The 23,248-nt window shown below is 42.0% G+C and overlaps 1 protein-coding gene across 1 annotated transcript in view; it reads right to left on the bottom strand.

The window, feature by feature from the left end:
- GSR (glutathione-disulfide reductase) overlaps positions 1 to 23,248 on the bottom strand; it is a 44,720-nt gene that overhangs the window by 8,481 nt on the left and 12,991 nt on the right. The window contains exons 2-9 of the mRNA XM_025278920.3: positions 21,994 to 22,020; positions 19,755 to 19,843; positions 18,152 to 18,221; positions 15,167 to 15,314; positions 11,616 to 11,670; positions 5,908 to 6,007; positions 4,144 to 4,230; positions 2,321 to 2,479 (exon numbers count right to left, since the gene is read on the bottom strand). Coding sequence (XP_025134705.1) covers positions 2,321 to 2,479; positions 4,144 to 4,230; positions 5,908 to 6,007; positions 11,616 to 11,670; positions 15,167 to 15,314; positions 18,152 to 18,221; positions 19,755 to 19,843; positions 21,994 to 22,020 — 735 coding nt within the window. The remainder of the gene's footprint in view (positions 1 to 2,320; positions 2,480 to 4,143; positions 4,231 to 5,907; positions 6,008 to 11,615; positions 11,671 to 15,166; positions 15,315 to 18,151; positions 18,222 to 19,754; positions 19,844 to 21,993; positions 22,021 to 23,248) is intronic.

Raw genomic sequence — 23,248 nt, 5'->3', positions numbered from 1 at the left:
CGAAGATCATGGCATCTGGTCCCATCACTTCATGGGAAATAGATGGGGAAACAGTGGAAACAGTGTCAGACTTTAATTTTTGGGGCTCCAAAATCACTGCAGATGGTGATTGCAGCCATGAAATTAAAAGACGCTTATTCCTTGGAAGGAAACTTATGACCAACCTAGATAGCATATTCAAAAGCAGAGACATTACTTTGCCAACAAAGGTCCGTCTAGTCAAGGCTATGGTTTTTCCTGTGGTCATGTATGGATGTGAGAGTTGGACTGTGAAGAAAGCTGAGTGCCGAAGAACTGATGCTTTTGAACTGTGGTGTTGGAGAAGACTCTTGAGAGTCCCTTGGACTGCGAGGAGATCCAACCAGTCCATCCTAAAGGAGATCAGTCCTGGGTGTTCATTGGAAGGACTGATGCTAAAGCTGAAACTCCAGTACTTTGGCCACCTCATGCAAAGAGTTGACTCATTGGAAAAGACCCTGATGCTGGGAGGGACTGGGGGCAGGAGGAGAAGGGGACGACAGAGAATGAGATGGCTGGATGGCATCGCTGACTCGATGGACGTGAGTTTGAGTGAACTCTGGGAGTTGGTGATGGACAGGGAGGCCTGGCGTGCTGCAATTCATGGGGTTGCAAAGAGTTGGACACGACTGAGCAACTGAACTGAACTGATATGTATATGTAAAACTGATTCACTTTGCTGTACAGCAGAAACTAATACAAAATTGTAAGTCCACTCTATGCCAATAAATTTTTTTTAAAAGATTAAAGTAGGCTAGTACCATATTGCCAAGACTTAAGCAGAGTAATCATTCAATTTGCAGTCTAAAAATATATCAACACTGAACTGAGGGAAAATTTTTGCCTCATTTTTTAAAAATTCAGCAAATATAGTTGAAAACTGGACTAGCAAAGCTTAGGTCTGTGTAATGGCACAACATCTCTTGAAAGGTGAAAAGCTGGGTGAATAGCTTCATTAATATAAAAATAGATTACTGATTTTACTAACTTTCACTGAATAATGAGATTAAAATCAAGTAAAACATGTCCCTGGATATTTTATTCTTTTTAATTATGAAAAATGGCTTTTAGTGAAATGAAAAAGGGATGGAATTTATAACAGATACTAATATTAGAATATAAACCAAACTGTCACACACTCCTCAAGAGGCTCCATCAAATACATAGTGAAAGTCACTCAGTCGTGTCTGACTCTTTGCCACCCTATATAAACCTCCACCAAATATATAAAATATTCTATTATTACTAGTAGAAGAGTACAGCATATCAGAACAATTATCATTATCCTCACCATCAGCAGCAGCTGGTTAACATTGGCTGAGTTCATACTATAAGCCAGCATCTAGGCAAGCTAGTTTGCATGCACTTTCTCACTTACTTTCTGTCTAACCCAATGTGACAAGTACTATTTTTATTTCCATATTTCCATGAAGTAGTTGAAACTTAAAGAGTAGCTAAGCGACTTGCCTAAGGCCATGAAACTGGTATAAGGTTCAAAATGGGGTCAAACACTGGGACCCACACCCCAGGCTACTGTACCAGACTATCCTTTAAAATTTTTAGTACCCATCCCATGCGTACCCATCCCTGAGTGCCACAATGTCCCGGACAAGTCACACACCCATCCATCACGATGAGAGCTGCAGAGGGTAAGGAATAATTATAGGGTTTTAAAGAGACAGCTATCAGAGTACGAAGGAAATCTGTAATGAGGAGGCTAGTCAGGAAATAGCAAGACAACGACCTGATCTAGAGTGAGGACACCAGAAATGGAAAAAAAAAAAAACAGCAAACAACTTTTAAAGAACTTTCAAAGGCAGAAGCAATGGGATTTGATGACAAATTAGACAAATGAAAAGAATCGAACAGAACCCACTCAAGTTTTGGGGGGTCTGGGACTGGATCAGGGGAAACCACAGGACTACCAACTGATTCAAGAATGTTTTAGGCAAGGAGGGTGGTCAAAAACAAACTTCTGGTTACAGTATAAGTAAGTATTAGGGATGCAGTATCTATAGTCACAAGATGACTATAGACAACACTGCTGTGAAGAGTGTATGTAAATCCCGAGTTCTCAACATACAGAGAAAAATTTTTCCTTTTTTCTTTCCTACTTTCTTTGTATCGTATCTGTATGAGAAGATGGGTGTCAGCTGACCCTTCTGTGGTAATCATTTCACAAAATACATAAATCAAACCATCATGCTGTATTCTCTAAACTTACACAGTAATATATATCAACCATTTTTAAACAAAGTTGGAGTAAGGGGAAGAATATCATAGGCAGACTAGGTCAACTTACCAGTTTGTTTAAATTCAGGCCCCAGGAGTTTGGGTCCCGCCCAATGGCCCAGAGCAGGCAGTCAACATCTGCAATAGTGGTGAAGGTGGGTTCCCTACCAGGAATCGAAGTAACCATGCGGAGTTCCAGGCCCGAAGAAGTTTTTTTAACTTCCCTGACCTATTGGCAAATACAAGTTATTAATTGGGGGTGGGGGGAATGGGAAGGAAAGCAAATAAACAGGAAACTAGAATTCTTGACATTTAAAAACTCTCCACTGAATCCTGCAAATGATTCAGGATTCATTGAGTGTGCTCAGTCATGTCCGACTCTTTGAGATCCCCATGGACTGTAGCTTGCCAGGCTCCTCTGTCTGTGGAATTTTCCAGGCAAGAATACTGGAGTGGGTTGCCATTTCCTTCTCTAGGGGATCTTCCCGACCCAGGGATCGAACCCTCATCTTCTGCTTGGCAGGCAGACTCTTTACCACTGAGTCACTTGGGAAGCACACATATGAGTCCTGCTGCTGCTGCTAAGTCGCTTCAGTCGTGTCCGACTCTGTGCGACCCCATAGACGGCAGCCCACAAGCTCTGCCATCCCTGGGATTCTCCAGGCAAGCACACTGGAGTGGGTTGCCATTTCCTTCTCCAATCATACGAGTCCTACATGCTGACAAATTTACTTCTGCCCAAAGGCCGCCCACACTAGAACTCTCTGGAGCCAAGACAGTATCCTTGGTGACCCCAAATCAGACAGCCAGTGGCCAGAAATGTCAACTCATGCCAAGACCCTAACACTTCAGCTTAAAAACAAAGTATTTTAAAGTGTACTTCAAAGTTGTGATAAAATTTTAAATCACAAATCTAAGCACAGTGATTTGCAACTGGACTTGGGGGAGGAAATGGGCTGTAGCAGCTTCATTAAGAATTTTCTAAACTGCACAATCCTTGCTTCTCCCATGACACTCTTAGGATCGGGGAGGAGGGTAGGATTAGGTCAGGAGGGTGAAGGACATACAAAGTTTAGTGGGAGTCCCAAGGGGATTCTGATGTTGACTTTCACCACCAGTCTAGACCTCAGCATTTACAAAGCAACTTCACATTTATTATTTTACTTACAATATGGCCTAAAAAGGACAAAGCTTTTGGGGGGAGGGGAATCATTTTTACAAGGCTCATACTCAGGGAAAAAAATCCAACAAGTTGGTGATTCCCTGAGAATAAAAAAAACTATATAGATATAGATATAGATATAGATATAGATAGTCACTTTGTCATTGTTTTCATCTACAAAACTCAATGATATGCTTTCAAAAGAGATTCCATAATAATATTTCCTGAAAAAAGTATAAACCTGAAAAATAAGGATGTTCAATGAGGACTGTGGTTTTTTAAAAACATTTATTATTTTATCTATCACATATTTATCTATCTGTTCTGGGTCTTATTTGTGGCAGGCGGGATCTTTGATCTTTATTGTGGCATGTGGGACCGAGCTCCCTGACCAGGGATCAAACCCAGGCCCTCTCTTCTGGGAGTGCAGTCTTAGCCACTGGACCATCAGGGAGATGAGGACTCCCTGATGAGGAGGAATTGGAGCACAAAAATTATAGTTTTAGTTCCAACTCAACTAAATTAAACTACCAGATTCCTAATCTTTTATACCTTAGACTTCATTAAAACATCAGTGTAAAATATAGCTTCTTAGGATAAAGAAAAGACTTGGAAGTATTCTAGAAAGGAATAACCGACTGGGGTAGACGTAATTTGTGTTGATAGAACTAGTGGGATGCAGGACAGATGGACGACCAAGGGTGGTAAGCTCGCCCAGGGCTCGGTCGTACCTGGGAGTACTTCAGCACCTCAATGCCAGCGTTCTCCAGCTCTTCGGTACAGTTGGAACTGATTATTGAATCAAAAGTTCTAAGCACCTGTATACAGAGGCAGCCGAGGGATGGGTGGCAGGAAAGAATAAAACCTGATTAAAGATACGCTACAAACCTGGGAGGAAATTTCAGTATCAGTCCCCCTTTCTTCTTCATTCATGGCCACACTGTGAGTTTTCTTAACCATTTTAAAAAAGTAACACAGTTAATTTACAACGTTGTACTAAGTTTCAGGTGTACAGCAGAGTGAGTCGGTTATACGCACACATTCCTCTTAAATGTTTACTCCGCTCTCCTGCATCTTTCATCGTGCCATGTGAACTGAGCTGCAGCGTGTGGGATCCAGCTCCCTGACCCCGGACTGAACCCGGGCCCCCCACACTGGGAGCCCTTAGTCTTAGCCACTGGACCACCAGGGAAGTCCCCGTGGTGAAAAACACATAACATTAAATTTACCCATATAGCCATTTCTAAGGACACAGTTCGATGGTGTTACGTATATTCGCATTGTTGTGCAACCAGAATCTTCCCCCTTGCAAAACTGAGACTCTGGGGGTGGGGGAGGGATAAATTAGGAGGCTGGGATTAACATATGCACAGTAGTTTATGCAAAACAGATAACCCACAAAGATCTACTGTATAACACAGGGAACTACACACAGTATTGTGTAATAACCTATCAGGGAAGAAAATTTGAAGAATATATATATGTATGTATAACTGAATCAGTGGTTAACACTTGAAACTAACATGATACTGTAAATCAACTAGACTTCAATTAAGAAAAACTGAGACTCTGTACCCACTAAACAACTCCCCGTTTCCTTTCCCCCAGTCCCTGGCAATGCCACTCCATTTTCTGTTTCTCTGAGCATAAGTACTCCAGATACCACATATAAGTGGAATCATAATATTAATTTTTTTGAGATTGGCGTATTTCATTTACCATAATGTCCTCAAGCTTCGTCATGCTGCAGCATGTGTCAGAATGTCCTGCCTTTAAAAAGCTGAATAATATTCCATTTTGTGTGGATATACCATATCTTTATCTATTCATGTGTCATCAGACCCTTGGGTTGCTTCTACCTCTTAGCTATCGTGAATAATGCTGCAATGAACATAGTAAGCAAGTATCTTTGATGTTTCCTTTTAATGCAAAGAACGTACTAAATTTTGACTGAATGTTAATACTCCAATACTATCTGGCCAAATGAAATTGATTTTCAGAATAAGAAATTAACCTGGCAGTCTGCTCAATTTAACTAATATTTATGTTTAAGCCTGTATGCCTTATTAGGCACTTATTAGTATACCCACTACTTCATGACAGAAACACCAGCCGGGGTGCCCACTGTTCTCAACTAGCCGCTGGTGGCTGGGAGGAACACTGGTCCTAATCCTGCCTTCTGTGCAGCTCCACGGGGAACAGAATACACGCTGCACCTTGTATTTATTGACAGTGAAACAGGAAATGCTCCCTGTATTTTTATTTTTTGGCTGCGCAGGGTTTCACTGCTGCACACGGCCTTCTCTAGCTGTGGCGAGCGGGGGCTACCCTACTTGTGAAGCACAGGCTTCGCTGACTCAAGGCCTGTGGACTCTTCCCAGACCAGGGATCAAACCCAGTCCCCTGCATGGGCAGGCGAATTCTTAACCACTGAACTGCCAGGGAAGTCCTCCCTGTAAAATTTTTAAAAGATTAGCATCAAGAACAGATTTTACCTTATCATGCCGTATCATTATTGATGTCTTAGAACCCAGGGCAGACAGGATGCCAGCTATTTCCACAGCGATGTAACCAGCACCAACAATGACACTGCGGCTACAAGAGCAGAGGGTTAAGATCGGGAAATAAGCTCATTTTTGAATAAATGTAGATTTACAGAAAAGCTAAGGATATCCCCGCCCAGGTTTTCCCAACGTTAATATCTTATATTCATAGCAGCACTACTCAGAATAGGCAATACATGGAAACAGCCTGAACGTTCATCGACAGACAAATGGATAAAGAAAATGTGGTGCATGTATACAATCGAATACTACTCAGCCATAAAGAGAATGAAACGATGCCATTTGTAGCAGCACGGATGCAACTAGAGGTTATCATACTAAGTGAAATAAGTCAGAAAGAGAAAAACAAATACCGTATGACATCACTTACATGCGAAACCTAAGATATGACACAAGTGAAACTTATCGACAAAGCAGAAAGACTCATAGAGGACAGAGTTGTGGCTATGGAGGGGAGGTTGAGGAAGGGATGGACTGGGAGTTGGGGTTAGTAGATGTAGAGTGGATGGACATGGTCCTTCTGTATAGCACATGGAACTATATTCAATGTCCTCGGGTAAGTCGTGAAGAAAATCAGTACCAAAAACAACGTACAAATTGCCTAACGGGTCACTTTGCTGTAGAAATTAACACAATATTGTAAATCAACTATACTTTAATTAAAAAAAATAAAGTTAACATCTTACAAACCGTGGTTTCCACAGGACTGGAAAAGGTTACTTTTCATTCCAATGCCAAAGAATGTTCTAACTACTGCATAACTGCACTCATCTCACATGCTAGCAAGGTAATTCTCAAAATCATTCAAGCTAGGCTTCAACAGTAGGTGAACTGAGAATTTCCAAATGTAAAAGCTGGATTTAGAAAAGGTAGAGGAATCACAGATGAAATTGCCAACATATGCTAGATCACAGAAAAAGCAAGGGAATTCCAGAAAAGCATCTACTTCTGCTTCATTGACTACACTAAAGCCTTTGACTGTGTGAATCACAACAAACTGTGGAAAATTCTTAAAGAGATGGGAATACCAGACCACCTTTCCTGCCTCCTGGGAAGCCTGTATGCAGGTCAAGAAGCAACAATTAGAACTGGACATGGAACAACAGACTGGTTCAAAATCAGGAAAGGAGTATGTCAAGGCCGTATATTGTCACCCTGCTTATTTAACTTATATGCAGAGTACATCATGTGAAATGCCAGGCTGGATGAAGCACAAGCTGGAATCAAGATTGCTGGGGGAAATATCAATAACCTCAGATATGCAGATGACACCACCCTTACGGTGGAAAGCAAAGAGGAACTAAAGAGCCTCTTGATGAAGGTGAAAGAGGAGAGTGAAAAAGCTGGCTTAAAACTCAACATTCAAAAAACGAAGATTATGGCATCTGGTCCCATCACTTCATGGCAAATAGATGGGGAAACAATGGGAACAGTGACAGACTTTCTTTTCTTGGGCTCCAAAATCACTGCGGATGGTGAATGCAGCCATGAAATTAAAAGACACTTGCACCTTGAAAGAAAAACTATGAGAAACTTAGACAGGATATTAGAAGTAGAGACATCGCTTCGCTGACAAAGGTCCATCTAGTCAAACCTATGCTTTTTTCCAGTAGTCATGTACAGATGTGAAAGTTGGACCATAAAGACTGGTCCAATAAGAACTGATCCTTTTGAACTGTGGCGTTGGAGAAGACTCTTGAGAGTACCTTGGACTGCAAGGAGATCAAATCAGTCAATCTTAAAGGAAATCAACCCTGAATATTCATTGGAAGCCCTGATGCTGAAGCTCTAGTACTTTGGCCACCTGATGCTAAGAGCCAACTCAGTGGAAGAGACCCTGATGATGGCAAAGACTGAGGGCAAGAGGAGAAGGTGGCAATAGAGGATGAGAATGTTTGGATGACATCACTGACTCAACAGACAGAGTTCGAGCAAACTTAGGGAGATAGTGAAGGACAGGGAAACCTGGAGTGCTGCAGTTCATGGAGTTGCAAAGAGTCGGACACAACTGAGTGACTGAACAACAACAAACCGTGGAACAACTGTCAAAACTGACTCTGGTACATTACTGTGGACCAAACTCCAGACTTTATTCAGATTTCATCTGTCTTTTCATTCATTTCCTTTTTCTGTCCAGTTCAGGATAACATAGTCATCCTAAGCAGAAAATATCCTTCTGTAGAGGGGAAATATATTTTTAGGTGTTTAAAAAATTCCTTAGCTTCGTTTCTTCAGAGAGGAAATAAAAAGCCTGTGAAGCTAGAGATGATTCCTTATGCAGTGATCTTCATACCTAAAACTAAAATTGGCATAGTTCTAACCACTATTATTCCCCTCTAGCTCAGTATTTCTCCTTGATTACTGTTAAATCCTATCAGTCTCTCCAAGATGATAAAAGGCCAATTTAAGCAAGCCATTTTAACTTGTAGGATAGAGCTGCAATGAAACTAGATGTCCTGAATAAATTCTGGTCTAAGAAAGCAACTTAAACACTAGATAAATGTTTGGACGAAGGTCTGAGTCCACAACAGGGAAGCTAACCCCAGTCCCTAACTTCCCCACTGCAGCCTACAGAAAAAGTGCCCCCTTGGCCCCTGTTGGGATTGGCGTTCTCTCAAGCTTCGAACACGGTCGTACTACTAGCACAATGCTTGGGTAAGAAGCAAGCAGTCAGGGGAGAAGAAAGGAAACCCTTTTTTAGTATCTTCTACAGGTAAGGTGGGCTTCCTTTGCAGCTCAGTTGGTAAAGAATCTGCCTACAATGCAGGAGACCTGGTTTGATTCTTGGGTTGGGCAGATGCCCTGGAGAAGGAAATGGCAACCCACTGCAGTATTCTTGCCTGGAGAATCCCACGGACTGTAGCCTGCCAGGCTCCTCTGTCCATGGGGTCACAAGAGTTGGACACGACTTAGCAACCAAACCACCACCACCAGAGGTAGGGTATCCGTGCTGTGAGTCCCTGTCTTTAGAGGGCTTCAGTGTGAATGGAGGATGTGGTTATGAACCCGAATGGCTGGGGGGAGGATGGAGCACGGATCCTGTGGAACACTTCGGGGCAGGGAGTTCTTCCTATGGTATGACCAGAGGTAAGAACTCTCTTATACAACCCAGTGTACAAAAAGAGACATGTCTAATTCGGAAACTAGGAAATAGCTCTTCTTCCCTCTCTACCGTCCCTTTTTCTATATTGACTCATTCCTTTCTTTGTGTCTTTGCTTCTGAGTCCCTCCTCTTCCCTCTCCATCTTCTCTCTCCTGCCCAAACATTTCTTATTTAAGTCCTACTTTTGTTAAGCGTTGCGCTGGACGCCATGGGTAGCAATCCCTGCACTTGAGGAATTCCTGACGGGAAACATGCCCAGGGGTCACTAAAGCACAGAGAACGACATGCAGTTCCAGCGTGGGAGAGGTCACAGGAAACACTTCTGATTCAGAGACCTATTCTCAGCAGAAAGGATATACAAGAATAGGTTAAAAATCTTCAAGGAGCTCAGTGTTCCCCTCTCAGCTTCCACAGGCCCCTCTTGTCCACTTCTTACCACTAAAGTAACCACTGGAAACAATCTTTTCATTTGCTTTGGTTTAGAACAAAAAAAGGAATTTATTGATTCATGTAACCAAGAAGTTCTGGTCAGGGATAGCTGCATCTAGGTGCTCAGATGCTGTGGTCCCTTAAAGACGCTCAGCTGTGCACTTCAGGCTGGCTTCATTCCCAGGCTCCACGCTGTGATACAAAGACTGCCAGAGGAATGAAGACACAGTGGCATGGTCTTAAGAAGCTGAAGCTCAGGCTGGGGAGAAGACACCTAGGCTTGTGGGGTCTTGATTTAAAACACCAGTGTTCAGTAGATGAAAACTCAGTAAGTTAGGTAAAAATTGTGAACCAAGAACAACCCCCACATTCTCCTTCTTACCCTAAATGCCTACAGGTCTTGGAGAGTCTCCAGGAGAGGAGGTGGGGTGGCCACGGCTCACCCTGGGGACACAGACACTTTGGCTGTCACCCATGGGAGGCCTCCACCACGTGGAAACAGTCTTATATTCTGCTGGATCCCCAGAGCTCTTCCCTTTCCCTCATTACGGCCCTCAGAACTCCCTGTCCCACAGTATTCCACGGGATCTGTGCTCAAGCCTCCCCTCAGCCATAGGCCCAATGAGGGCAAAGCTGGATCATACAGCCCAGAGCACGTGTTAACCTCACCTACCGAATTTGTTCCTTCTTTGATTATTCACTTACTTACCAACATAACAATAATAAAGGAGTCTTAAAAAAAGACAAAAATCATATACCAATTGTTATCTTCCTGTGTTTCCAGAGTCTTATTTATAACACGCATATATTCACTTCTGAAACTTGCATTGCTACCTACACAAGTTTCATAAATGGTTTAAAAATATGTAATGGACAGATATCTAGAATGAAGCTTCTCTGAGTCTAGACTGAATTATATCATTTAAACACGATGAATCACAACCACATTTCTGCATGTATTCTCACTTCTCATGTCTGTCATCCCTAAAACTCAAAAGATCATGAAGAAAGGCTGCTCTCTTAACATGCTGCCATGTCCCAGCAAACCTAAACAATCTGCTTGCTCTTCTCAAAGTCAGAAGATGACCTGGTCTGAATATTGTAATGGGACATTTTCATAGCAGCCACGAAAATGCCAGGACGCCCTCTTGTCCCTTGTGAACAGTCTGCGGCTCCAGGTGAATCAAGGTAAAGGACTGAGCAGGGATTATGAGTCACCCACCAGGAAGGTCTTTATGTAAAAGCTCGGGATTAAGACCTCACAGTGGACTGGCAGCGCCCACTGAGGGAGCAACAAAGTTGAGCAACAGTAACAATGACTCTGGGAGTGAGTAAGCGCTACTCACAGAAGATGAAGGCCAGTCTCTGGGCTAACAGGACCCCTCCTCCTGTTCCCTGGTGCCCCAATTCTTAGCATGAGTGAAGGGAGCACCCCTCTCATCTAGGAAGCCTGCAACTGGGAATTTCTTCAATAGGAACTTCCCTGGTGGTCCTGTAGTTGGAATTCCATGCTTCCACTGCAGGGGCTGTGGGTTTGATCCCTGGTTGGGGAACTACGATCCCATGTGCTGCGTGGTGCAGCCAAAAAAATAAAAGAGAGAAACCATCTTCCTTGTTATCTTTTTTCTCTGTGTGTATCTAAACCAGTGGCAGAGGTTTACAAAGGTTATTTGGATAAACACATATAAATGACACTTTCAGGAAACCTATTTTTGTGGGACTGATGGAAGCTTCATTTATCCAGAGGCCTCTGCACTAGCCACTCTGAAAATCTGAATGAGTCACTTTAGACATATCATCAATGGATGCTCTGTCACGCTGAAGAGAGAAGACAGTTTTAGGATTTCAGTGCTTATTCTCAAAACACCCCTGCATTTGAGTCTGGTCCTAAACATCTTATCATGGCCTTGGACCAAAAGCATGAAAAGATTTGACTCATTTATTGAGGGGTGCTCATGGATGAGAGACCCAAGGTCATAAAAAGAAAAGAGGTGGGAGAAGAGAATCCAGGAAACACCTACACATAACATCTGGGAAGAGGAAGTAGAAGAAATGTTAGGAGACTGAGGAAGAATGAACACGGAGGTCAGGGAGGAAAGCAGCTTACCGAGGCAACTCTTCCAGCTGAAAAAACCCATCACTGGTTATTCCTAGGCTGGCACCTATGTAGGGAAAGGCAATATAGGTCACACCAATGGAGCTTTCTCTTGTAAAACAACCATATTCTATGCACAAACCAAACACCTCCTCAGCTCATCACTGTTTTGATGACTTCTGTTAAGTCTCCACTCAGGAAGCTGCCAATCAAATCTTCCCAAAGTCAACATTGTAATTGCCTCTGCCATGATGACTAAATAACTATTAAATTTCTTTGAGAAATTAAGATCTCAGGTCCACCCCCAAATGGCTCACTATCTTGGTTCTCTTCTCTCTGCCTTTTTTCCTTCAAAGGTTTTAACCAACTCTCCCTTCATTGCGGGGAGACTTCCAAATGCATAGTTTCAGTTTTGACCTTCTCCCCAGGCTCCAGTTCTGTATTTCTAACTATCCAGCTATAAGATTCTACTCTGCTTCAAACTTGCTATTTTCCAAATTGAACCTTAGTTTTATAATATCTCCCAAACTATATCCCTTTCTCATTTACCACTTCAGTTAAAAAGACCACCCTCCATCAATAATCCAAAGTCTTGAGCTTCCCTGGTGGCTCAGTGGTAAAGAATCCGCCTGCCAATGCAGGAGACAATGGGTTCGATCCCTGATTCGGGAAGATTCGCGCACCCCCCAGAGCAACTAAGCCCGTGCACCACAACTATTGATTGAGCCTGTGCTCTAGAGCCCAGGAGCCAAAACTACCGAGCCCACGTGCCCTGGAGCCTGTGCTCTGCAGCAAGAAAAGTCACCGCATTGAGAAGCCCTTGTACCACAAGTAGGGTAGCCCCCGGTCTCCCCAATTAGAAAAAAGCACACACAGCAACGAAGACCCAGCACAGTCAAAAATAAATAAATGTAATTATTTAAGAAAACAAATAATCCAAAGTCTTGAGTTCTCAATCTGTGATTCCTTAACAATCATCTCATGAGTTATTAAAAATACTGCATTTTGCCAAATTTAATGCCCAATGATTAAGGATACAACTTGATTTCAGAAGTGTTGAACATTTTCTAAAAATGTGTCTTGGAATCAATGAAATAGAGTAGCTGGCTTTTCCTTCCGTGTTTCCTGTCTGCTCTCTTCTCCTAGCGCCTGGCATACAGCAGTGGTTCCGCAACTGTCTGCAGAGCCGAACTGAGTTCTTCCACCACATTTCAGACACTAACACTGTAGTTCAGAACCTATTACCACCTCCTGCACATTCTACTCGAACAACTTTCTAACTGGCCTTCCTCCTCTGTAAGCCACTGTCAGATTAAGTTTTAAAATTACCACTTAGATCTTGTCACTACTCTGCTGCTACTGCTAAGTCGCCTCAGTCGTGTCCGACTCTGTGCGACCCCATAGACGGCAGCCCACCAGGTTTCCCCGTCCCTGGGATTCTCCAGGCAAGAACACTGGAGTGGGTTGCCATTTCCTTCTCCAATGTGTGAAAGTGAAAAGTGAAAGTGAAGTCGCTCAGTCGTGTCCGATTCTTCGCGACCCCATGGACTACAGCCTACCAGGCTCCTCCATCCATGCGATTTTCTAGGCAAGAGTACTGGAGTGGCTTATAAGCTATTAATAATTGGTTTTCATGAATGACCTTTCATGAATGACCATGAGAGACTCCTTATTTTCACTTTATAAGTCTTCACAATTTGGCCCTACTTCTTCCAGTTTCAGTTCAATGTATTTTGGGGTTTTTTTTTTGCTGTACCATGTGGCATGTGGGATCTGAGTTCCCTGACCGGGATCGAACCCAAGCCCCCTGCCTTGGGAGGGCAGAGTCTTGACCACTGGATCCCCAGGGAAGTCCCAGTTCAATGTATTTGCTTCCAGATTTCACTGCTAGAAAACTGGCTGAATTGACTGAATGTCCCTTAAAGACCTATTCATCACCCACTGGTTCTTCTGGCCTTTTTCTTCTTCAGCACATAATACTCAAATCTGTAAGCCCTTCTCCTGGCACGTCTTTTTGGTCTATGCTAGCTCATAGTAATCCATCCCCCCTTTCAGCGACCCAACGCTCACTGTCTGGCAATCACCTTGGAATATTTACATTTCTCTGCATTTATTTTTATTACATGTTTTTAATAAATGTATGTTTTAAAAAACTCAAAAAGCACCACAGGCCATTGTGTGAAAAGCAGGTCGCTTTCCCACCCAGGGCTCTGGCCCTCCCCTGAGGGGAGTGGGCACTGCAGGGTTTTGTGTGCCCTTCCAGAGACCCCAGTGCATCTGCACAGTCTCCCCACCTTTTTAAAACAACACAAATTGCAGCATATGATACACATTGTTCTGCACATTGCTTCCTTTCTCTAAACAATCCATTTTTAAAGCTGTTCCCTATCAGGATATTTATATCCCATCTCACCAACTAAATTTTAAGTTATTTGACAACAGTATCTTTAACATTTTTTTTTACACTAGTTGTTCTTTAGCTTTTGAGCCACATATCCCTTTTAAAAGCTTATGAAATTTTATGGATTCCCTCTCCAGAGAGAAAGAAATACCTACATGCATAGAAACTCAAAATTTTCCATATCAGTTCAGGTTGGTTGTGGGTCTTCAGAAGCCAATCCATGGAGAGACTTCCCTAGTGGTCTAGTGGTTAAGACTGTGCACCCAATGCAGGGGACTTGGGTTCAATCCCTAGTCAGGGAACTAAGATCCCACGTGCTACATGGCATCGCCAAAAAAAAAAAAAAAAGACACCAATCCATGGAGAATATAAAAGTTGTATAAACCACGATCATCATCTATTAAAAACAAAGGGCTTATAACTAGTTGGGGAAAAAGATACAGACAGTGTTTCCTATGACAGAACAAGGCAGTACCTTATGATTCCTCTCTGTATATACAAAGTAAAGGCAGATGACTGTCGGAGATTCATTACTGCTTTAATTTCTAATTCTTTACATGAGAGAAAAATACGCATATAAGAAGGCTTAATTAGCTGATGAAGTTACATCTATACAAGATTTCTCTCCTTTAAACAAAACAGTAAATGTCTCACAACAAACTGAGGCCGGAAACAGACTCCATTGTGCCGAGAGGGGAAGGATGGGGCACTTGCTGATTTTTCCTCCTGTGTTACCTGTAGCCTGGAGCTGGATGAAATATATCTTTCTTTGCCCCATCACTGAAAAGTCAAAGTGTTAGTCGCTCAGTCGTGTCCGACTCTCTGCGACCCCAAGGACTGAGCCTCTGTCCATGGAACTCTCCAGACAAGAAAACGTGTGGGCAAGCCATTCCCTTCTCCAGTGGATCTTCCCAACACAGGGATCGAACCCGTCTCCTCATGCAGGTAGATTCTTTACCATCTGAGCCACCAGGGAAGCCCTGCCCTGTCACTTAGGCACCACTTAAGCCAGTTACATTCAGGTTCTGCAGAGACCTCCTCTCAGGTGTCCAAGACAAAGAACTGGCAAGGGGCAGATGCCCTGGTGTGGTGGATATGGTGGGAAACAACGGTAAGGGCTGTCTGACTGTTATTTGTTAGCAGATGCCTTTGGAAGACTCACCGGGGATCTGGCTCTCCTGAGGAACCGAGGGCACGCCGCCTGTGGCGATCAGGATGTGAGGAGCTGTGTATTTTTTCCCGTTGACCTCCACTGTGGGCTGGGGATCGCATGTGAATGCTGCATGGCCATGGATGATGTCTATGTGGGACTGGAGAAGAGAGCATGGTAACATTAGCCTGTTTGTAGGACTGAAAAACAAGGGAGTGGGGAGGGAAGTATTGGCAGTTTGGGGTTAGCAGATGCAAATGATTATATTTTGGATGGATAAACAACAAGGTCATACTATATAGCACAGGGAGCTATAGTCGATATCCTGTGATAAACTGCAATGGGAAACAATATGAAAAAAATATATATGTATAATTGAGGTACTTTGCATTATAGCAGAAATTAACAGAACACTGTAAATCAACTATACTTAAATTTAAAAAAAAAAAAGAGAGAGAGATTAAATAAAAAGATTAAAAAAATAAAACAAGGGAATTCCCCAGTGATCCAGTGGTTAGGACTCAGTGTTTTCACAGCCAGAGCCAGGGTTTGATCCCTGGTTGGGGAACTGACCTCAAGCTGCACGGCACAGCCAAAAAAAAAGAACCCCCTCCTCCAAAAAATAAGCAAAACAAAACTTGCAGCAACTTATTTTTTCCAGTCTCTATGGAGGATTTTGATTTATGGCTTGCTGATGCCAAGACAACTCTCTGATGTCCGAGTTTCTGCAGAACTTCTAACTGTTGATTGATAGTTAGGTTGGGGGTTGCCACTGATGCTGAAGTATACAGTAAGTAGAAATAAAGATGGAATCTTGGGTGAAAACCCAGAAACTAAAAATATATATATGCAAGTCATCCCACGAGGAAGAAGATTACATGTTTGTTCCCAAAAGGTGAAGGAGAAAGCCTTCCTCACTTGGAATGAAAACACAATGAAGAACGATGTGTCTGGAGGAAAGAAGCCTGAGAAAAACAAGAAGAATAAAGGTGCAGGGAGCTGAGGCCCAAGCAGGGAGAAACGCCATCCTTCTCTCTTCTCAAACGAAAAGGGGAAGAACATCACAATTACGACTGTGAAGTTTTACACAGAAGGGTTTGAGAACTCAGATCTGATTTGCTCTCACTGGCAGCCTCCATGCCTGGGACTGAGTCTGAACTGCCAGCAAGTTTCTGCCAGCAGTGATACATGCACAGGCAAAAAAATGTGGGCAACCCGCAAGGAGACTGGAATCCTGTAAGCACGATCACAGAACAGGACGGTTTAAGTTTGAGCACACCTGGTTCTAAATTGAGCTATTCCCTCCTTTCTAATCAGCCCTCCAGGCCTGTTCTGCAGATGCCCTGCTTAATCAAGGTGAAACAAGATTGATGCCAAAAGCCACAAGCCTCCCAAAACACCTTCCTTCATAAGGTAATGATTTCCTATGCGGGGTTAGACAAAAAAGGGAGTGAGTCGAGTGGCAATATAGGTAATCATTTAGGAAAGAAACTGATGAAATTTTAATTTTCATTCCCTAGGATATTTAACAGAAAGTTTCCTATTCTGAATTTCTGGATGACCCATGGTTCCTTTCCCATATGAGGTCATGGAAATTCTGCTATACACCAAGATTTGTGAGTATTAAAAAAATGTTGTTTCCTGAGTAACTTTCCATTCTCTTTTGCAAAAGTATTTTAAACAAGTTCCATTAAAAAAAAATTATTATTTTTTTAACTTGGGTGTCTTAGTATAGCAAATGGCATCTCACATTCATGTCTATCAGCCTTAAAATCCCGTGAACTCAGTGCACAGGGATCTGAAGACCAAATATGTTCCCTTTGAACTGAGCTTAAGGTCAGAAAATATCACCTTCTCAAAAAGAAACCTAATGAAAAGAATTAATATAAAAATATAAACATGCTGCTAAGGAGATTACAGTGGCCCAAATATAACCCAAGTATACTTAGCATTAGCATACTGATCTAACATAACCTAAGCGATGCTGAAGTCTTAGAAGCTGCAGAGTGAGACCACAAAAACCAACGAAGGATGGTGAGAGCCATGCCATCAAAAGAGTTGGAAATTCCCTGGTGGTTCAGAGGTTAGGACTCTGAGCTTTCACTGCCCGAGGCTGTGGGTTCAACCCCTGGTCGGGGAACTAGGATCCCGCAGGTCGTGTGGCCCAAAATAAATTAATTTAGAATAAATAAATAAAAAAGAGGAAGGAGAGTTGGACGGTTCGTGGTGCACAGTTCGTCGATGTCTCCCACAGTGCCGTGGAAGAGGTGTGACATGGAAGCACAGAGGGGCTTCCCTGGTGGCTCAGACGGTAAAACAGGAGGCGGGAAAGGCCTCAGGACAGCAAAGAACACCACAGTGTGCTGAAAGCAAACACACCGCGGCCTGATTTTCTTTTTTCCTTTCACTTTTAGACTCTTCATAGATACGTTTATTAATATATACATAGATAAGCATAAACACATGTATTTCCTTTCTTCATTGGCCAAGAGGGCCTAAAACCAATACTAGTAGCAATGAGCACATCTACAGCCCAGTTTATGTCTGCCTAATTTTGCTGACTGAACTACGTTCACAAAAATGCCCTTCTGAACCACAGCATGTCCTGAGTAGATCCAGCCACCAAGGACGAGGGTGTTCTGAGCAGGTGAGCGGAGGCAGCGTTCCAGCCAGATAATGGTCCTGAATTTAATCCACAAACTGGCACACTGTTACATAAATCAGGCTCTTAGGTGCTTGGTTTCTGGAACTGAGTGGAGGGTCAGACAGGTGCAGGCAGGTATTCGGTGAGACCTGGCACATACCACCATCTCTCCACACAAACAGAAACAAGATTGATCTACCGAGTCCAAATTATGCTCTGACAGATCAACATCAAAACCATTAATCACAAAGAAAGAAAAGAGATAAATGTAAAGGCTGTGTTTCAGCCTGGCCAGATTCAGTTCTCCAGCAGAGAACAGCTCCTTCTCAAAGTTCAAAGCCCGACACACTCACCTTGGTTAGATTATTTTGATAGATGGTGTTCAGGCGGCTCACATAGGCGTCCCGCTTTTCCTTTATAACCCTGCAATGAACCGGAGTCAGTACTGAGGATCTGTAGTCTCCTTGCTCAGTGGTAACTAGGGCCTCTGACCATGAACACCCCAGAGCAGAGAATCAGACTGTCCACGAGAGCCCTGGGGGTGTGTGTCTCTAAAGGCAGGCGCCCCTTCCCCTGTGTCTGTCTGCTTTCCGTATGCATGCAAAGAAACCTTAATCTACTCCAGGGAAAACATTCAGTTAACATAAACTGTTCATAAATTTCTTTCTGCACAAAAAGCAAGGAGCACTGCTTTGGCACAAAGCCTATATGTCATGGCCACTCATTATTTGCTCAATAAATGAATAAATAAGCTAATTTTTTAAATGTATGGCTTCACAGACATTTATACGAGGGGATTCCCTGGCAGTCCAGAGGTTAGGACTCCCCATTTCCACCGCAGAGGGCATGCGTCAATCCCTTGGAGAACTAAGATCCTGCATGCTGCAAGACGCAGCCAAAAGGAGACCAAAACAAAGTTTATGGCAGTTCCTTTAAAAGTTAAACATAGGGGATTAAGAGGTTCAAATTATTATGTATAAAATAAGCTACAAAGATATATTGGACAGCACAGGGAATACAGCCAATGATTTATAATAACTACAAATGTAGTATAACCTTTAAAAGGTGTGAATCACTATGATCTACATCTGAAACTTATATAATATTGTATGCCAACTATACCTCAATAAAAAATAAATAAAAGGTATAAAAGCTTCCCAAAAAAGTTAAAATATAAACTGTCATAAGACTCGGCAATTTTACTTCTAGGTGTAGACCCAAAAAAACTGAAAACAGGACTTGCAGACCAATGTTCATAACATCATTATTCACAACAGACAAAAGATGGAAAAAACCCAGGAGTCCATTGAAGGATGGATAAATACAACACGGTATATAAACATTAGGGACTATCACTCAGCCTTACAAGGAATGAAATTCTGACACATGCCACAGCATGGATGAACTCTAAAAATGTTAGGCTAAGTAAAATAAGCCAGGCATAAAAGGTCAGATATTGTGTAAGGTACCTAGAATAGGCAAATCCATAGAGACAGAAGATAAAGTAGAGATACCAGGGGTTTGTGTGTGGGAGGGAAGACTGTTTAACAGGTACCCTGTCTCTGCTTGGGAGGCTGGAAAAGTTCTGGAAACGGATGTTGGTGATGGCTGCACAACACTATGAACAAACCTAATGCCACTGAATCAACAACTTAACAATAGCTAACATGGACCTTGTATGTTGTATGTGTATTTTAAAACCACTCTATTGAGGTATGATTGAGATACAAAATGCTACGTATTTAAGGTATACAACTCGATGAGTTTAGAGACAAGTACACACCTATGAAATTATCACTGCAGTCAATGCCATAAACACATCCATCACCTCCAAATGTTTGTTATATACTGTTTACATTAATAATAATAATACGCCCCCAAAAGTTTATGGGTCACTTCATCATGAAAGAAAACATTTGCACTTATAAACAGAACCGTCTCAGCATTTATACTTACCGCCAATTGAATTTACTTTCACAACTTTGAAAGCCATAATCAACGTGGTCATGCATGAATTCAGAGTGGACAGCAGTGTTCCACATTACCTGTATCAAAAAGAAAAGTGGTGCGTGAGTCTTGAGAGAAGAGAGATATTTTTTCCTATAGAAAAGTAACTGTATAACAATAGATAAAAATACTGATCTTTAAGTCACAGATAAAAACATAAGAAAAATAAACAAATAAAACTAAACATTTTTAAAGAGAAGTTCAGAAATATGACCAGATAGATTTTCTAGTGAGGCTTCTGAAATGTTCGGGGAAATTACTTCTGCTCTTGAATTCATTCCCTAGTTTATAAGCTCTATAAAAGCAGAATAGTATATGCCTCACAGTTTTATTCACTACTGCTTACATTCATTCTAAGTTTCAGATTTCTTTAACCTTTTGCATCTATAACTTTAAAAGTGATTTGGAAGGAAACAGAGATAAAACTGATCACTGGAAACTTTAAAAGAACGGACTCTTACTATGTATTCGGTAACTACAACATGTCTTTGTAAGGATATATGTAATCAGACACCTGGAACTCACAAGATTTGACTGGGATGTCGCCTATAATCTGTAAAAGCTTTTTATACCAACTGATTGTCATGATAACTGAATTAAAACTGGCATCCAGAAGTCTAGATGGCAAACTGCCATTTTATTGGTCAGAAATGCCCGAGACTCCACTTTTAACAAGCCTTTGATTTCTTCTTTATGCTTTTCTCCCCGTGTGCCTCAAAAAGAATAATCTGATGACTTTGCTGGACTCTTTTAACTGAGGTGCAGTTCCATCAACTGCTTACCACCACGGCATCCAAATACTATCCTCAGAAACATCATTCAAGCAACTTGAGAAATTCAATTTTAGAATGGCCAGGAGATACCCCAAGTCACATGACACATGGTTTTAACATGGATAATTTACAGGGCAATAGATTTCTGCTGAAAAACAAAAACCATCAACATCAAGATAAAACAAAACAAAAAACCCCCGACAATCTTGACACATCTTTTCAGGAGAAAAACCGTTCTAGACTCCCTGGGAAAAAAATCAGAGCTGCACTGGAGCAGGTGAAAGACCAGATGGATTGAGGCAAACACCCAACTCTGTGCAAAGTCACTGAGGGTTCCAGGTATTAACTGAAGCCACGTGTGTGAGCCACACCCATCCATTTGCTACCCTCAGCTACTAGGTCTTGGTCATTTCGGCACTTGGGCTTAGAGTTGGATATAATCGTTTTTATTTCCTGGCTGGACCTCCCTATTGAGAAAAGGTTATCCTGTGCAGACAGATAATGCTTTTCTTTGACATCATGACTATACATATTTGGTTGGCCTATGTTCCTTCTAGACCATCAGAAGTTGCAGACGACACTGTGTTCTATTCCTGGTTATCTCCCCACTGTGTCCCCAAAGGAACTTTGTCCCTCTGAGAACTTAACCACAAGGTGAATGGCCAGGATGAATTTCCCTTGTATGTATGATGCAGTTAGTATCCAGGAGCTAATATTTTGTGGTTATCTCTGCAGCAGCCCCTCCCTCCCTTTTTCTGGGCTGAATATGTCATTCACTTGCTCAGTTTCCTCTGCAGGGGTAGCTTGCCCTGGCCAGGAGAATCTAAAGCCATCTGCGGGGAAAGTGCTGGGTGAGGACATCCTGCCTGGAGCTCCACCAGCCATCCTGTGGCTTTGGGGCATGATACTACTGATCATACACTGAGGATACCAGAGCGGAAAGATGGAGAGAAGCCAGGGGTCTTTCAGATACTCTATCCCCAGGCATCTTTTCTCCCTCTTCAGGCTTCTAATAAATGTTATTTGTGCATGCTCAGTCGCTCAGTTGTGTTCAACTCTTTGTGACCCCCTGGACTGTAGGCCACCAGGCTCCTCTGTCCATGTGGATTCTCCAGGCACGAATACTCGAGTGGGTTGTCATGCCCTTCTCCAGGGGATCTTCCTGACCCAGGGATCGAACCCTAATCTTCTTCATTGCAGGTGGATTCTTCACAACCGAGCCACCAGGGAAGTCCGAATGATATTTACAAACACAAATAAAAACTATCCTGTGGTGTAAGCCACCATTAGTAGGTTTCTCAGCTCTTTTTTGTGACAAGGATTTTAACTGGTACATCTGAAAATAACCTTATTCTGATCACGATTCACCAAATATGCCCAAGGGGAATGAAAGGAAGGAGAAATAAAAGTTCTACCTTTTTGGGTACACATCCGACATTCACCTAGAAAAAAAATAAGAGGGACATATTTTAGGAAGATTCAATTCAAAACCATCAAAGAAACCTGCAAAAGATGAAACCCAAGCATCCACCCCGGAGATTTACTCCCTTTTTTCTATTATAGAGTTGAAAAAGTTACGAACAATACTTCCTTGTGCGAGAAGGCAGAGAATTTTACTTATCAACATTTTGTCCAGAAAAGCAGTGGGTTGCAGGGGGGAACAAGTCCATTTCTGAGGCAGGGCAGGGGGAGGGAGGCACTCCGGGGATGATACAGATCAGGAGGTAGCCAAGGTCAGAGCTTGCACAAGCCAAGAGGGACAAAGCAGAAGAGAAAGAGCAATGCAGTGGCGAGAGGACCCACCAGCTGAATAAAGGCAACTGAATCATTTGAGCAGCTGTCCTAGAGGATTTCTGAGAAATTTACTATGGCTTATGCTGGGTAAAACACCCAGAATGTCTCCTCTGAGAAAATCTATAGCAGAAAATTACATTATTTTTCAAGATCAAAATATGATGATGAATCAAGCAGTAAAGTTCATCCATTATCTCTCTCTACGCTTATATACATGAAGCTAATACACCATATATACACTTATATTCATGTATATATATAGATCTTTATGTCTATATGTTAGAAACAGACCACAAACTTGACTCTTAGTCTTTGAGCAGCCAATACAAAGGAGAACACAGGTAGTAAGATTTCAGTAAAAACCAGCCAGATGTTTAAAAGTATACTATTCATCATAAAAAAAAATATAACTATTCAAACTCCTTAGAGAGAAATTCCTCCCAACAGTCCTTGTAAATTGTGATGTATATGTATACACACACATTTTTGTGTACATTTGTTTATTTCCTTTTGATCACACCCTACAATTTATAACTTGAAAAAAACTGTGGCTAAGAGTAAGACTAATTAGTACTTAGGCAGCAATATTGTACTATAATTATGTAACATGATAAATATTCTTATATTAGGCAATCATATTACAATCGATAAATACATCAAAGTGACAGGCTATACACCTTAAACTTACACAATGTTAACACATCAAACTTATTCAACTACAAATATGTATTTTTTAAAGAGTAAGCCATTAAAACTGCACATACTGTTTGGCACACACCATTAGAGGTTAGCAATTCTAAATTTAGGACTGTATTACACTTAAACGGCCACATATTATGTTCCAGCATCCAAAGATACATAGATAAGGATGTGCAT

The sequence above is a fragment of the Bubalus bubalis genome, chromosome 1, assembly GCF_019923935.1.
Source record: "Bubalus bubalis isolate 160015118507 breed Murrah chromosome 1, NDDB_SH_1, whole genome shotgun sequence".
NCBI lineage: Eukaryota > Metazoa > Chordata > Mammalia > Artiodactyla > Bovidae > Bubalus > Bubalus bubalis.
The sequence above is the reverse complement of the archived record's forward strand: the minus strand, read 5'-3'. Positions and strand labels throughout refer to the sequence as shown.